The sequence below is a fragment of the Cnephaeus nilssonii genome, assembly GCF_951640355.1.
Source record: "Cnephaeus nilssonii genome assembly, chromosome: X".
Classification (NCBI taxonomy): Eukaryota; Metazoa; Chordata; class Mammalia; order Chiroptera; family Vespertilionidae; genus Cnephaeus; species Cnephaeus nilssonii.
In genome coordinates this window covers 19368393-19382692 of record NC_137071.1, presented here as the reverse complement: position 1 = coordinate 19382692, position 14300 = coordinate 19368393, and the positions used below count along the sequence as shown (strand labels likewise).

The 14300-nt window shown below is 38.6% G+C and overlaps 1 protein-coding gene across 2 annotated transcripts in view; it reads left to right on the top strand.

Annotated features, from left to right (window-relative positions):
- DMD (dystrophin) overlaps positions 1-14300 on the top strand; it is a 2362317-nt gene that overhangs the window by 1579571 nt on the left and 768446 nt on the right. For both annotated transcript variants that reach the window (XM_079764882.1, XM_079764883.1), the window contains exon 50: positions 4169-4277. In XM_079764882.1, the coding sequence (XP_079621008.1) occupies positions 4169-4277 (109 nt within the window). The remainder of the gene's footprint in view (positions 1-4168; positions 4278-14300) is intronic.

Below are 14300 nucleotides of genomic sequence, written 5' to 3'. Positions count from 1 at the left end.
AATTAAGACTCAAAAGTACAGCAGATGCTTGAATAAATTACAAGACAGGTTCTGGCCAGTGTTGCTAAGTGGTTAGAGCATTGGCCCACAGAATAAATGGTCTCAGGTTTGATTCCCAGTCAAGGGCATGTACCTAGGTTGCAGGCTCAATCCCCAGCCCTGGTAAGTCAGGGCACATGCAGGTGGCAACCAATTGATGTTTCTCTTTCTCTCCCTTCCACTCTCTCTAAAAATCAATGGAAAAATATCCTTGGGTGAGGATTAACAACAACAAAAAAGTAACAATAAGTTGCAAGACTGTTGTGATCACCTGAATCAAAATCTATAGCCATTTTATGTGATGTTATCCTATATAATAAAAGCATAATATGTAAATTGACCCAACAACCAAACAGCGGAATGACTATCTGAGACCATGCTATGACACCTACTGGCACCAGGCTAGCCAAGGCTGGTGCGATGTGATTGAACAGGGGCCTGGCTATCACCCCATGATTACCCCCACAAAAGGAGGCCCAGGCCACCGCTGGAGGGATGATCAATGGTGGGGTTCCATGATCACCCCAAAGAAGGAGGCTCAGGCCACCAATCAGCGGGCTGCAGCTGGTGGCTGGAGCCTCCCTCTGTGAGGGAAGCCCAGGTTCTGGGTGCCTGAGGGAAGCCGGTGCCGGCAGCTGGGGGAAGGAAGGCCTACTCTTGCATGAATTTCATGCATTGGGCCTCTAGCATGCTAATAACTATGAAAGATTGGAAAATATACAAATCTGAACTTATTGCATTTTTAATACTTTGCAGTATCCTTAGATGTTTGTGGCTCATTCAGAATACCATTGAATTTTTAAAGTCTCTACATTTGAAATTATAATAATACCTCATTTACCCATCTGGAAATAACAGTGTATAAGATAGCATTCAAATAAATGTATAGACTGTTCAGACTTTTTGGAAATTAAATATATAAACATGTTCTTTTCAGGATAACCAAAACCTAGTCCTTTCAGCATTGAAATATTTTCATTTTAACTATTTTAGTGAACACTTTTATTGACTGTTTTCTGATTTGCTTCATTAAGTAGTGCATAATAACTAACCAACAATTTTATAGTACTTTACAGTTCACAGAGTTCTTTTCTCATAAAATAACTCATTTAGTTTCTCCAGCAAAGCTATGAGTTATGTGGTAGTGTTATATCTATGTTTCAAGGGCGATAAATCTGAGTGACCTATCTGATTTGCCAATGATCACCCAACCAGTAGTAATGATTTAGAATGGAAATCCAGGACTTCTCATTCTAAAACACAATGTAATTTCAATGTTTCTTAATTTTAAGGGGTGTCATTATCAGCATTAATTATTGTTTCTTTTTGTTATAAAGTGATGCTCATGTACTATGAAGTTCAATACAGCTCACTGTTTCTTCCATTAATACACAGATGAAGTAGTTGATTTTTTTTCTAGATGACACATTATAAGATAACTGCATACTTTTAAATATTAGAATCAAACTCAACAAAGATGCTTGCACTATGAGAAGAAAGTGAAACCTTAGTCAAATGTAAATTCTGATCTCCCCTCCCCCACTCACTTTGGGGCCATATGCTTACTTAGTAGAATAGTAGGCAGATCCCAGCAATGTTTAAATCAATCTATAATCAGTCTCTCTCTCTCTCTCTCTCTCTCTCTCTCTCTCTCTCTCTCTCTCTCTCCCTCTCTTTCTCCTTCCCTCCCTCTCTCTCCCTACATATAAATTAAATGGTGTATGATGAGACTTCACCATATGTTGTGCCATTATCTCTTCAATGACCAAGATTACTACGTTTTCTAGTTATCTACTTCTATGTTTATTGTCTTCTCCATATTTTCTATTACTACCTTTTGTTTTCAACATGATTACTATTTAGTTGCTCTTAATATTTGTCCTTGGGAAGTCACTGCAACTTTGCAAGAGAATCAAGAAATCAAATATACATTACTTCACTAGGTTTTTATACTATTTAATTCTCAGTGTTTAGCTCTAATGTCAGAATGGATAAATATCTTCCACGTGTCAAACTTTCAATGGTAGTCTTCAACACTGATAAGAGACATTTTTGTTTGCTTTTTGATTCAAGGCTTATGTTTTAATAAATAAAAAGAGTTATATTCATTGATATACTAAGTGTTTAACAATATGAATTCTGGAAAAAAATTTAAAAGCACTTTTTTGACATGATGTTAGATACTAAAGACATAAATAATATCAAAAGCACAGATGACAGTTAAATTAGGACATGATGAATTTTTAGTATTTATTCCCTTGGCAGCTTTTCTCAAGTGGGGTTCCTCAATAGAATTAAGTCCTATAGAAAATGACTTGCAGACCTGTTTTCTTATTCTTGTCAAGGGTGGTGATGTTTAGGTAACTCACTAGGTATAATGAACTGCTTAGGCTTTGGTCTTGGATAATCAGCATCAACTGGAAAATTATTAGAAATGCTAGTTCTTGGAACTCACCCAAGACACTGAATCTAGACCACTGGAGCTGGAACCCAGCTATCAATGGTTTAACAAGGCCTATGGGTGATCCTGATGAACCCAAAGTTATGAAAGCCACTGCTCCAGGACATTAGAATTAATCCCCATGCATTGAGAAGATTTGCCCTAGAACCTTAAGTCCTCTGCTTCCAGCCAGTGGAAAAGGAAAGAAAGGGTGGGAAAACCTTACTCTTTTTTGCAAAAGCCTCACCCCAGAACCGACAGATATTCTCACATTCTACTGGCAATAAGTACAGTAGCGCGCGCACGCACGCACACTCACACACACACACACACACACACACACACACACACACACACACACGCCAGCATCCAAAATTTTGTTTTTTGCAGTTTCTTTCGCTTTTCACAGTATCAATTACCGGTCCATGGTCAGGCGTGATCTGAAAATATTAAATGGAAAATTTCAGAGATAAACAATTAATAAGTTTTAAATTGTGTGCTGTTCTGATTGATGTGAGGAAATTTGACACCTTCCTGTTCTATCTTGCCTGGGGTGTGAATCATCCCTTTGTCCAGTATCTCCATGCTGTATACATTCCCTATCTGTTAGTCACTTAGTAGCCATTGGTTATAAGGTTGACTGTCACAGTATTGCAATGCTTGTATTCAAGTAACCCTTATTTTACTTAGTAAGGACTCCAAAGCCATTTACATATCTTTCATTACAGCATATTGTTATAATTATTCTATTTTATTATTAGTTATTCTAGTTAATCTCTTACTGCACCTAATTTATAAATTAAACTTTAACTTGGGTGTATATATACAGTAAGGAAAAAGCATAGTATATATAAGGGTTGGTACTAACCATGGTTTCAGACATCTACAGGTGTATTGGAACACATCTTCCACAGATAAGGAGGGATTACTGTGATCATATGGCTACCCAGTGGTGTACTGGAGCCAGCTTGTATCTGCTCATGTGAGCCCATTTTCAAATTTTCAGGCATTTGGGGAGCTACTTGACATTATCTTGAGAACTTAAACATGGCTATGGGGAATATTTACACCACAGAAATGGACAAACACTAAAATCAGGGCCTTTTCCTACCACCCCAAGAAAGCCAGTTGTAAACATATACTAGCACAGAACTAACCTATACAGGCTTGGCTGACTCTACTGGGAGCCCTGCGGCTGAAATGGCCCTTCAAAATGGCCCAACTTTGAGCCCTATTGACTGAGCCTTTATACCCTTGCCTTGGTCAGATTCTAATATAATTGATTTGTCATGAGCCAGGGTATTAGGATATTTTTAATGTTCTCTGGACAATTCTCATATGTAGCCACACTAGATACTATTTACAAGATTCAAGCCAATTACTGAAATGACACTGTTTTTTGATGGTTGATTTGTTTTTATTTTTGTAATGTCTGCATTCCACTTCCTTTAAACGAAATTGTGCCTGGAGCAAAAGCCCTGTATGCAGCAAATAATTGGTAAATATTTCTAGGGTGGTTGGCTAAAATAATTATGGTAAATTGGAAAGGAATTTTACCCAGAATAATTAACTTACAGGTGAAATACAATAGAAATACAATAATGTATTCTCAAAAATGAATTAATAAGTTCCTGAATTAAGTTATCTTTAAGATGTTAATCAAATAACATGTATGCTTTTCTATTAAAGAGGAAGTTAGAAGATCTGAGCTCTGAGTGGAAGGCGGTAACCCGTTTACTTCAAGAGCTGAGGGCAAAGCAACCTGGCCCAGCTCCTGGACTGGCCACTGTTGGAGCCTGTAAGTATACTGGATCACATTCCCTTTGGCTGTCGCCATTTGCTCAAAAGCACAATAGTGATGCGATGTCTGGGTGAAAGGGAAAATTTGTTGCAATTCTTAAAATAGGAATAAAACTTTGTATTATTTACTATACAAAATGCCTTAGAGTAGGTTCCTTAGAAATGGACTCTGATTCAGAGTATTGGATGACAAAAGTATAGTGGAGTGTGTTTTATGGAGATACACCTATGATGAAGAAAGGTACTTGGGAGCAGAGAGTGGAAGAGGCTGAAGGGTGATTTGACTATGACAGAGGCCGAATCCATCAGCTGATTCCATGGGAGCCTTAGAACTAGGCTGGCTCTGCAGAGCTGTCCTGAATTGTAGGGTGAGGGCCTGGTCTTTATATTCCTGACCTAGCTATTCATTGCTCATGGACTGCCCACAGGGAGGAAAGGGAGGCCTGGGAAGTATTTTCTGGGGCCAAAGGCAATTGCTAGTTAAGGAACACCATTAACAACCAATACTCCCAGCATCAGGGATAGGTGTATTGTCCCTGAACAGGGGATTAGGAAGGAGCACCAGAGTACCCCCTAGTACTAATGCATGAGGGTTCATTTTCAATGATTCCTGTATAATTTAGACAATATTCTTCAAATATGCCTAAACAAATTCCTGAAACCACAGAAACACAGTCCTCCTAGCCCCTCTCCCTGTTCCATTTCAAAACAATTTTAAGAGCTTTGATTTTTGGTTCAAACAAAAGAAAAAGAGACCATGACTCCTAAAAGCAGGCATGGGGGAGGAATGTTTCTTCATTTAACTATAGTTTTAATTTTTATTTTCACTGCGTATTTTCAGTCTTTTATTTCACTTTCTAGTCATTTGTTAGTAGAAGGTATGCATAAAATCTCATTGTAATGTTAAGGCTGCCTCGGGGAAAAGAGCTAGAAAAGTTCTTTGCTATACCAATCCTATAAATATGCAGGGCTAAAACATCTTTGTTTTGTTGTTGTAGTTTTTGCCTTGTTTACTTTTAAAAGATCAAGTGATTGAAGTATTAAAGCATAGTGACTGGTTCTTCAAGTAAAGTTTATATTTATTTTATATCAAGTAGAAATATAACACCCACGGTAGCACAATGATAATTCAATAGAAGGCACAAATAGTTCTTGTGTTAAAAGAGGCCATACAATCTGGGGACAGTGTGTTTCATGTGCCCCCTAGGGTTTCTGCACAGTCATCAGAGTTGGATTTAATGACATTGAAGACTTGAAAATGATATGCAAGCATTCCTTTTTTTAATCATTCAGGACAGTAAAATTGCTATATCAGGGTTTATATTTAATTAAGTATACCAGTTTTATTTCTTCATATTTTTTATTATTTTAATATATTTTTATTTCAGAGAAGAAGGGAGAGGGAGAGAGAGATAGAAACATCAATGATGAGAGAGAATCATTGATTGGTTGCCTCCTGCACACCCCCTACTGGGGATTGAGCCCGAAACCCAGGCATGTGCTCTTGACCAGAATTGAACCAGGGACCCTTCAGTCCGCAAGCCAACACCCTATCCACTAAGCCAAACAAGCTAGGGCTACTTTTTTTTTAGATCTGTAATTTTTGGTTCCCTCAGCACAAATTATTGATATTTGTTCACTACCTTTCTGTCATATGTTCAACTCTCTAACTCTGTAAAGAGATTGGGTTCCAATGATTTGTTGATAAGTTTGTTGAACTCTGAACATAATTATGGGTTTATGCCTCTGTTTAAGTCACTTTACTCATGGTAGGCGGATTACAAAGCCAGAGCACAATAATCTATTTCACCTGTAAAGTACTTAAGTGTAACAATAATCTTTCTAATGGAAAATACACTTAAAATTCCAATTTTGATTTTCACCAACAGGTATGATTCATCCATTTAATAAATATTATTGAATAACTTTCATGTATTGGACATCATATGAGGTGCTGAGGATGCAGCATAGAATAAGATAAAGTCCCTCCTTTCATAAAATATGTACTCTGGAAGAGAAAAGTGATGAGCTAATAAAAAGAATAGATACTATCTTGATATTAATATTATAGAGTGTAGTTCGAAGATTGACGTCAAATGGGCATTTTAGAGATGCAGAGTCTCAGGCCCCACCCTAGACCTAATGATTCATAATCTGTGTTTGAATAGCATCCCCATGTGATTTGTGTACACACTGAAGTTTGAGAAACACAGTTATGAAGAACAAGAAGACAGGAGACAAGTCAAAGGGAGTGAATATGAGAACATAACTTTCTATACAGGGAAGCTTCTCTTTCAAGATAACATTTGAGAATACCAAAAAGCTGTTAGTAATGAGAAAGTGAGCCATATGTATATCTGGGGGGAATTACTCCAGAAAGAGAGAGAACAACCAGAGTAAAGGCCTTGAACTGGAGCAAGATGGAAAAATATCAAGGAGATTAATGAATCCAAAGCAGAGAGCAAGGGTACATGTGGCCAAAACAGTGGAAGACATTTTTATGCCCTACTTACCTCTCCCAGACCTAAGAGTATCATCTCCCCCTACCACTCCTTGCCACCACCTTGTCCCTCCACATTGCTGCCGGTAGTGAAAGTCTGGGAATAGCCGCAGCTCCAAGCCACTGGTGATAACTGGTTAAGCTTGGGCCAGAGATGAAGAAGTGAAGGAGAGAGGAATTTTCTCAAAAGCAGGAGTATTCATCCCTTATAGTAAACTGACACAGAGCTGGGCATAAAGTAAAAATGTTAAATCCACAAATGTTGAATGAAAAGAATCAATAGAGATTCAGGTAGATCCAGAGCTACTTTTATTCAAACAAAATTTTTTTTTCTTTAACATCTGGTTTAAACATCAGAATTAAGAATTACTCAAATTCCTGACGTCCAGAAAGTTAATCACAAATACAGTATTTAAAAAATCTGATTTGTAATGTGGTTTAGATATATGATTATTTCACCTATTACATTTTAATATAATGTAATTTATAATTCATCATAGTAAATTTCATTATACTATCGTGCTAGCTGCTTTTACATATGTCCTTATCTTCCAAATAATTGCAAAGAGCATATGGTTATAAGCAATTTTTATAAAAGTAAGAATCCAAGGCTTGGAGGGGAAATAGCTAGATTAAGGCCACACAGCTGGGAAGAAACTGAGCCAAGATTCCAATCCAAGTGTGTCAGGCTCCAAAACCTGTGTTGTGTTTTGCTTTGTTTGTTTTGTTTTGTTTTTGCTGTGCCTTGCACTATCTCTTTGTTCAAGAACCTAATGGAAATTGTAGATATGAAGGCAGCTAGCCAGTAGTTAATGTTATTTAACTCAATATTTGATGTATGGGGAATAAAAGTGAGATATATTGCTATGTCTTTTCTACTTAATAGAAATCAGTTTACTCTATTTGAATTTCTTAGAATTCTAGAACTCTGAATCTTTTAGAATTATAGAACTCTGGACTTAGAATAATCGTTGAAATTGTCATCTGGTTGAATATTCTCTTATATGTATGGAAAGTGAAGCCCAAAGGTCTTTTTAAAAAATACCAAACCAAGTTTCTTTGTGTCAGCTTACTTAAATTATGTAATACTCTGCGGATGAGATGGTCCTCTCTGAGCTGTTTAAATTGTTTCAATTTACAAGATTAATAGTCATGTTGGAAAAATAAAAAAAAATTCTTTGCAATCAGTTGCTTGGACACCTGAGTGTATGTTATCTATCTCTACATAAAAACACTCCAAATGTAATGTGTTAAAACAAGAATTATTTACTTGGTCATGATTCTGTGGGTCTGCATATTAGGCTATGATTAGCTGGATAGTTATTCTGAATGTCTTTCTAGGAGCCATTTGTGTACATGGAGTTATCTGGCAACTCAACAGGAGTTAGATGGTCTAAAATGAACTCACTCAGATGTCTGACAGCTTACTATCAATTTGATTGGTTCCTTACAAGGCCTCTCATCCTCCAGTAGGCTGGACTGAGCTTCATTATGTAGCATTCTCAGGACAGCATTTTGAAAGGGTAAGAATGGAAGCTACACCTCTTGATGCCTGGACTCATACAACATCACTTCTGCTAGATTCTATTGGTCAAAGCAAGTTGTAAGGCCAGTTAAGATTCAAGGGATATAAAAATAGACTTCACTTCCTGAAGGGAGAAGCTATAATATCATTGCACAGGGGCTTACATACAGGAATGGGAGGTTTTTTATGGTCATCTTTGCACACAAACAACTATATTAGGGAAATGGGTAGGGGAAGCAGACATGAATGACAATGTTAGTCTGCATCCAATGTCCTATGTCTGTGGTTCTCAAACTTAACCATACATTAAAATCACCCATTTATCATTAGAACGCAGATTGTTTGGCTTCAACCCCAGTTACTGATTCAGTAGATCTAGAGTGAATATGAGAATTAGAATCTCTAAAAAGTCCCCAGGTGATGGTGATGCTGCTGCTCATTTAAGAGCTACTCTCATAAGCCTATGATGAGTGGAGGAGTTCATCCCTACTCCTGCATGCAACATGGAGTGGAATTTAAGTGACATCCAATGCTATGGATGACAAAGGGAACTCCATGTTATTTTAGCACCACCATTCCTCTTCCCTCCCCCCAAAGACTTTGTAGCTTGGAAGTTCAAGTAGATGGAAAGCACTCTAAGCCCAGTTAGTATAGTATTTGCCTAGCAGAACAGCTCAGAGACCTGTGGGGAGAATAGCCATGCTTATATGAAGCTTCCCTAGAGATTCTCAGAAACATTTAAGTAGATAGGACTTTCCATTGGACTGAAGGCCTGCATGGCAGATGGAGGCAAAGAGCCATCAAATCTGGTTGCAAATGTCAATGTGAATTCTTTCTTAACCACAAGCTGCTGGGTCTGGGAACATTCATATTCTACAATACCCAATTTAGCATTTTCGAAAGAAATTGCATATAGAACATACTTAATATGAAGACTCCAAATCAGGATATTGAAGTTTTTCAAATGCCCCAGCATAATAACTATTAAATGAATGAACATTGTATATATAGACACATGGAAGTGACCGTTAATAGAGATTACTAGTTTATTAAACACTGATAAAATCATCTCTTCCTGTAATGAATTTTAGGGAGAGCAAGTCTCAAATGTAATTATAAAAGTGCTGCCCTAGAGGTCAAGAAGCCTAAATTCTAATCCCAATTGTGCTACCACCTAGATAAGGGATCAACACACACTTTTTGTAAAGAGCCAGATAGTGGATATTTTCTGCTTTGTGGATCATAAGATTAACTTTGTCATTATATTCTGAAAGTAGCCAGACCACAGGCAATCCTATCTAATAAAGAGGGAATATGCTAATTGACCCTCATGCTCATGCCATCACAAAGAAAGAGGCGCCCACAGCCAATAAGGAGGGACTATGCTAATTGCCCCACCCTCAACGATGATGGCACCCACAGCCACAAAATGGTGGTGCCCAGTCCCCTCAGCCATGCCGGGGCAGCAGGCACACGGTCGCTCCACACGCCTGCCTCCAGAGTCCCCCAGTCCCTTCAGCCCCCCAGCCACCCAGAGCCAGCCCGAGGTGCAGGCAAGCCTCGGATGTTGACTGCCCAGCTGATGCCCAAGGTGCAGGCAAGCCTTGGATGGCAGCTGCCCAGCTGCCCATGGCTGCCCAAGGCTCAGGTAACCAGGGGCGACCGAGGCTTGCGCTACCAGCAGTGGCAGCAGCAGAGGTGTGATAGGGGCGTTGCCTTCCCCTGATTGCCGGGTAGCCTCCTGCCCCTGAGGACTCCCGGACTATGAGAGAGGGCAGGCTGGGCTGAGGGACCCCTGCTCCAGTGCATGAATTTTCATGCACCGGGCCTGTAGTGTATAAATAAATGGGCATGGCTGTGTCCCAATAACACTTTATTCACAAAAACCTGAAGATATAAGGTGGTTCAAAATTGGCCTTTAATGCCTGAGACTTTGTCTTGAGCAAGAGGGCATCCCTGAAGAGAGTATCACACACATTTATATCTTTTCACAATGCCAGGTTTATTAGGGGAGACCTCCTCAATAAGCCAATAGAGTCACACACAGGTTACACACAGAAAATGGGAGCTTAAGTGACAGAAGAAAGCAGAGTGAGCATCCAGTGTGAAGTCCCAGTCACTGGTGTGTCCCCAGGTGGAGAAGTGGACGTCAATCACAAGTCAGGTGGCTCCAGTGGTGACACAGGTCAGGTCAGGTAGAGTTGAAGTCCAGCAGAGTTCCAAACATGACCTGTGGTATACCTAGTCTCAAGTGTTAGATGGTCAGAGTTCTGAGTTCTTATAGACCACCAGGGGTGGAGGTCTTACTCATATTGGTGCCCAGATGCAGTCTTTATCCAAGTGTTCAGACTTGTGGCTTGGGATGTTCTGGGCCCCTCCTAAGGGCATTCCCATTACATCCCATTACTAGTAACTCAGTCTTCACATAGCATTTGACATAACTGACATAGCTGACGGTGACTCCGTATTGGATTATCAATGTGGTCCAATAAGTCCACTCTGCTCTTGATATAGATAGGCTTCTAAATTCAAGTACCTGTGATTCTGCCCAGACATTTCTCTGGCCATAGGAGAAACTCACCCACTTGCAGAGCAGGTTGTAATGCTGGGGAGGAATCATTCCTGGAGCAACACTCAATGGGCAGCAGTTGATGGATGAATATCCCATTTTTTTTCACTCCTTGTAGGGTAACTCTGAGGCATATTCCACACCAGAGGTCTCCAGTGGGGTTGTGCCATCCTTCTCAGAAACACAAAAGAGGTGCCATTGTTGGGGAGAGAGACATTTCCCCCTCCTATCCCTTTTGAGTTCTTATGGCTGGACTAATAAAATCAACACAAGATCAGATTAACAGGAGGGGAAAAACAATTTAATACATACATATAGGAGATCATAAATGATACTCAGTGAAATGATGAACTAGCCCAGATTATTATATTTTTTAGACAAAGAAACAATAAGTTTGGAAGAATTGATAGGAAGAAATTTAGGTTTGGGTGCTCATTAGTAAGGAATCCAAACAGAAAGAGAGCTTAGTAGTAAATTAGCAAAAATATAGTAATAATGTTTTTTTTCTAATTTATCTTTATTGTTGAAAGTATTATAGATGTCCCCTGTATCCCTCCCCCCACCCCTTGATATCCTCCATCCTGCTCCCGACCCCTCCCCAGGCCTTCACCACACTATTGTCTGTTTTATGCATGTATGCTTACAAGCCTTCTGAGCTTTGGTTTTCTTAACTCTAGCAATAAGTTTCTCTCTCAGCCCCTTTGGTGCAAGGAGGAGGATACCTTTCATAGGGAGATTTATTTCCTGCATTCAAGGAGAGAAGGGAGGGTCAACATGCTCTTCTCCCTCTGTTTGCTTGTCCAAGTCTTATGTGATAGTGCCCATACTTACCCTTCTTGTTCTACTGTCTCCCCTTTTCCTCAAACTCCAACCTCTCTGGCTTTCTTCAGTTCCTTTAGTATGTCTACTTCTTACTGAGCTCAGGGTTTCCACATGTACTAATCTCTAGCCTGGATATTCTCTCCCCTGATTCATCCTTTAGCTCTCAGCTATGCCTTTTATTCTACAGGCTCTTTCCTTGAGCCTCCTATTATACACTCTCGAAGCATACTTTTCTCTTTCATATCCTTATCATTATTTTGATTACTAAGTTATTTATGTAATTTTTTAGTTTTCATTTCCTAATATGTATGCAATTTTATTCAATGATTAGCACATAGTAGGTGTTTAATATATTTTGACCCAATAAACATGTATTTTAGGGTTGGATCAAATAAGTCAACCTACTGTGTAATTATAATACCAAAGAGATTGAGTGGCAGAATCTGGACTTCAATCCACATCTCCTGAATTTGATCTCAATGCTCGTCAGTATTCTTACATGTATCAACTTTTTTTCTTCTTAGATACAGCTAACAGATATGTTTATCCTCATATTATCAGAGATACATACTAATTTTTAAGACTACAGGATAAGTAAAAAAGAAATATGCTATGGATTTGATGAAAATTTTGCAGCTTAACTCTATCCCCCATCTCATTCCTTAACTCTCATTCCTAACTATGTCCTGATACCCAGTTTGAGAACCTGTACTTGACAGTCTCACATGCTCTCTTCCTCTTAAAATTTATATAATTTATTTCTTCCCTCATCTTCAATATTTTTAATAAAATATGTTTAATCTTATTTCCCAGAGTGCTTGTCAGCCCATGATGATTTCATGAGACATTCAATTTAGCTATGCTAATATTGAGGCAAAATTGCTAACACTACTAATTGCACCAGTTTCTAAATTGTAATATAGACCTACAATAGAAAAAGGAAGTCAGTCAGAGAAAGATAAATATCACATGATCTCACTCATCTGTGGATTATAATGAACAACATAAACTGATTAACAAAAACAGACCCAAAGATGGAGAAGCATTGATCAGATGCTCAATCCTCAGAGGGAAGGTAGGAGAGGGTGGGGGTAAGGGGAAGAGATCAACCAAAGGACTTGTATGCATGCATGTAAGCATAACCAATGGACACAGACACCAGGGTGGTGAGGGCATGAATGGGTTTGGGAGGGGCAATGGCAGGATAAGGACACATATGTAATACCTTAATCGATAAAGGAAAATAAGAAAAAGAAAGTCAAAATTATAATACTTTCGATTCTTGCTTCAGAGGTCATTATCACAACTTTTTTTAAAAAAAAGTCATTGTTCTCCAGCATTGAACAGCAGGAACTAAATAGCATGCCACTAAAAAAATGGGAAACAATATTGAAATAAAAAAATTAGTCAATCTCCAATGTCACTTTAGTTTTCCAGGATTAGTCTTTGCTCTTGAAGAAATTTATGGATAGAAGATATAAATAAACTCCCTACAATGTTTACTATGGATTTTAAATGGAAGAGGTAATTTTACTTCCTATATTGAAGAGAGTAAAAAAGTTGTTTCCTAGAATATTAGTGTACTAGAAGCCCGATGCACGAAATTCTTACAAGAGTAGGCCTTCCTTCCCCCAGCTGCCAGCACCAGCTTCCCTCTGGCACCTGGGACCCAGGCTTCCCTCCAGGCCCCAGGCTTCCCTTGCAGCCTCGGCTTCATCTGGAAGGTTGGCCAGAAGGACATCGGCTCTAATTAGCATATTATGCTTTTATTATTATAGATTTTTTTAAAAACCTATGATTTGGTGATAAGCATTTTTTTTTTTTTTTGCTTACGAAGTCCAGCAAGATCAAAAGAGAAGTCCCATTATTTTTCTTACAGATTCTTATTTGTTTGAGATGAAATGTGCCTTTTTCTTTTGAACCTGCACTCCATGTTTAACAAATAAGAACATAACTCAGAATTGAATTGTGCACTTTGAATTGAAATTTGTTTTCAAGGTCAGGACCCTGTTTCATAAGAAATTTTATTTTTGCCAATACGGCTGACATCCTCTCCCATCAGCTGAAAGACAAACTTGTCTAATAAAGCTTTCAGATTCAATTTGCTCTCTGCATACAGCTTGAGGATCTCTGGAGGTCATTCACAGTATGTGCTACAACCCCAACAGGGAGAGGTAATAGAAAGATTTTGGTTAAAAAGCTGACACTATCTCTTCCAACCTCCTTGAATATGAATATAATAAGCAGGTTTATAGACACAAATCTCTGTGATTCTGGGGATTTCCATCTTGATCTCTGGCTCCAAGCAACATTTGAATGCCTGCATTTGTATCTATTATCTGGGTGAATAAATGCATCATATTGAGGATATTGAGGAAGGTGTGCTTTAACAACAAAGGTCTGATGTAAATTAGTCAAAACAACATTGTCACTTCATGTTGAACTCTGTTAGGGTCTCTGAGGTCTCATAGTCTTGTTCTATAGCTTTTTTAAAAAAAATATTGCCTGCTTTTATTTCAATTATTCCACCTTGCTTTTGCATTGACCCGATCATACCTAATATTTATCTTAGAGCTAACATGCATTAATGCCTTGCTCTGTACCA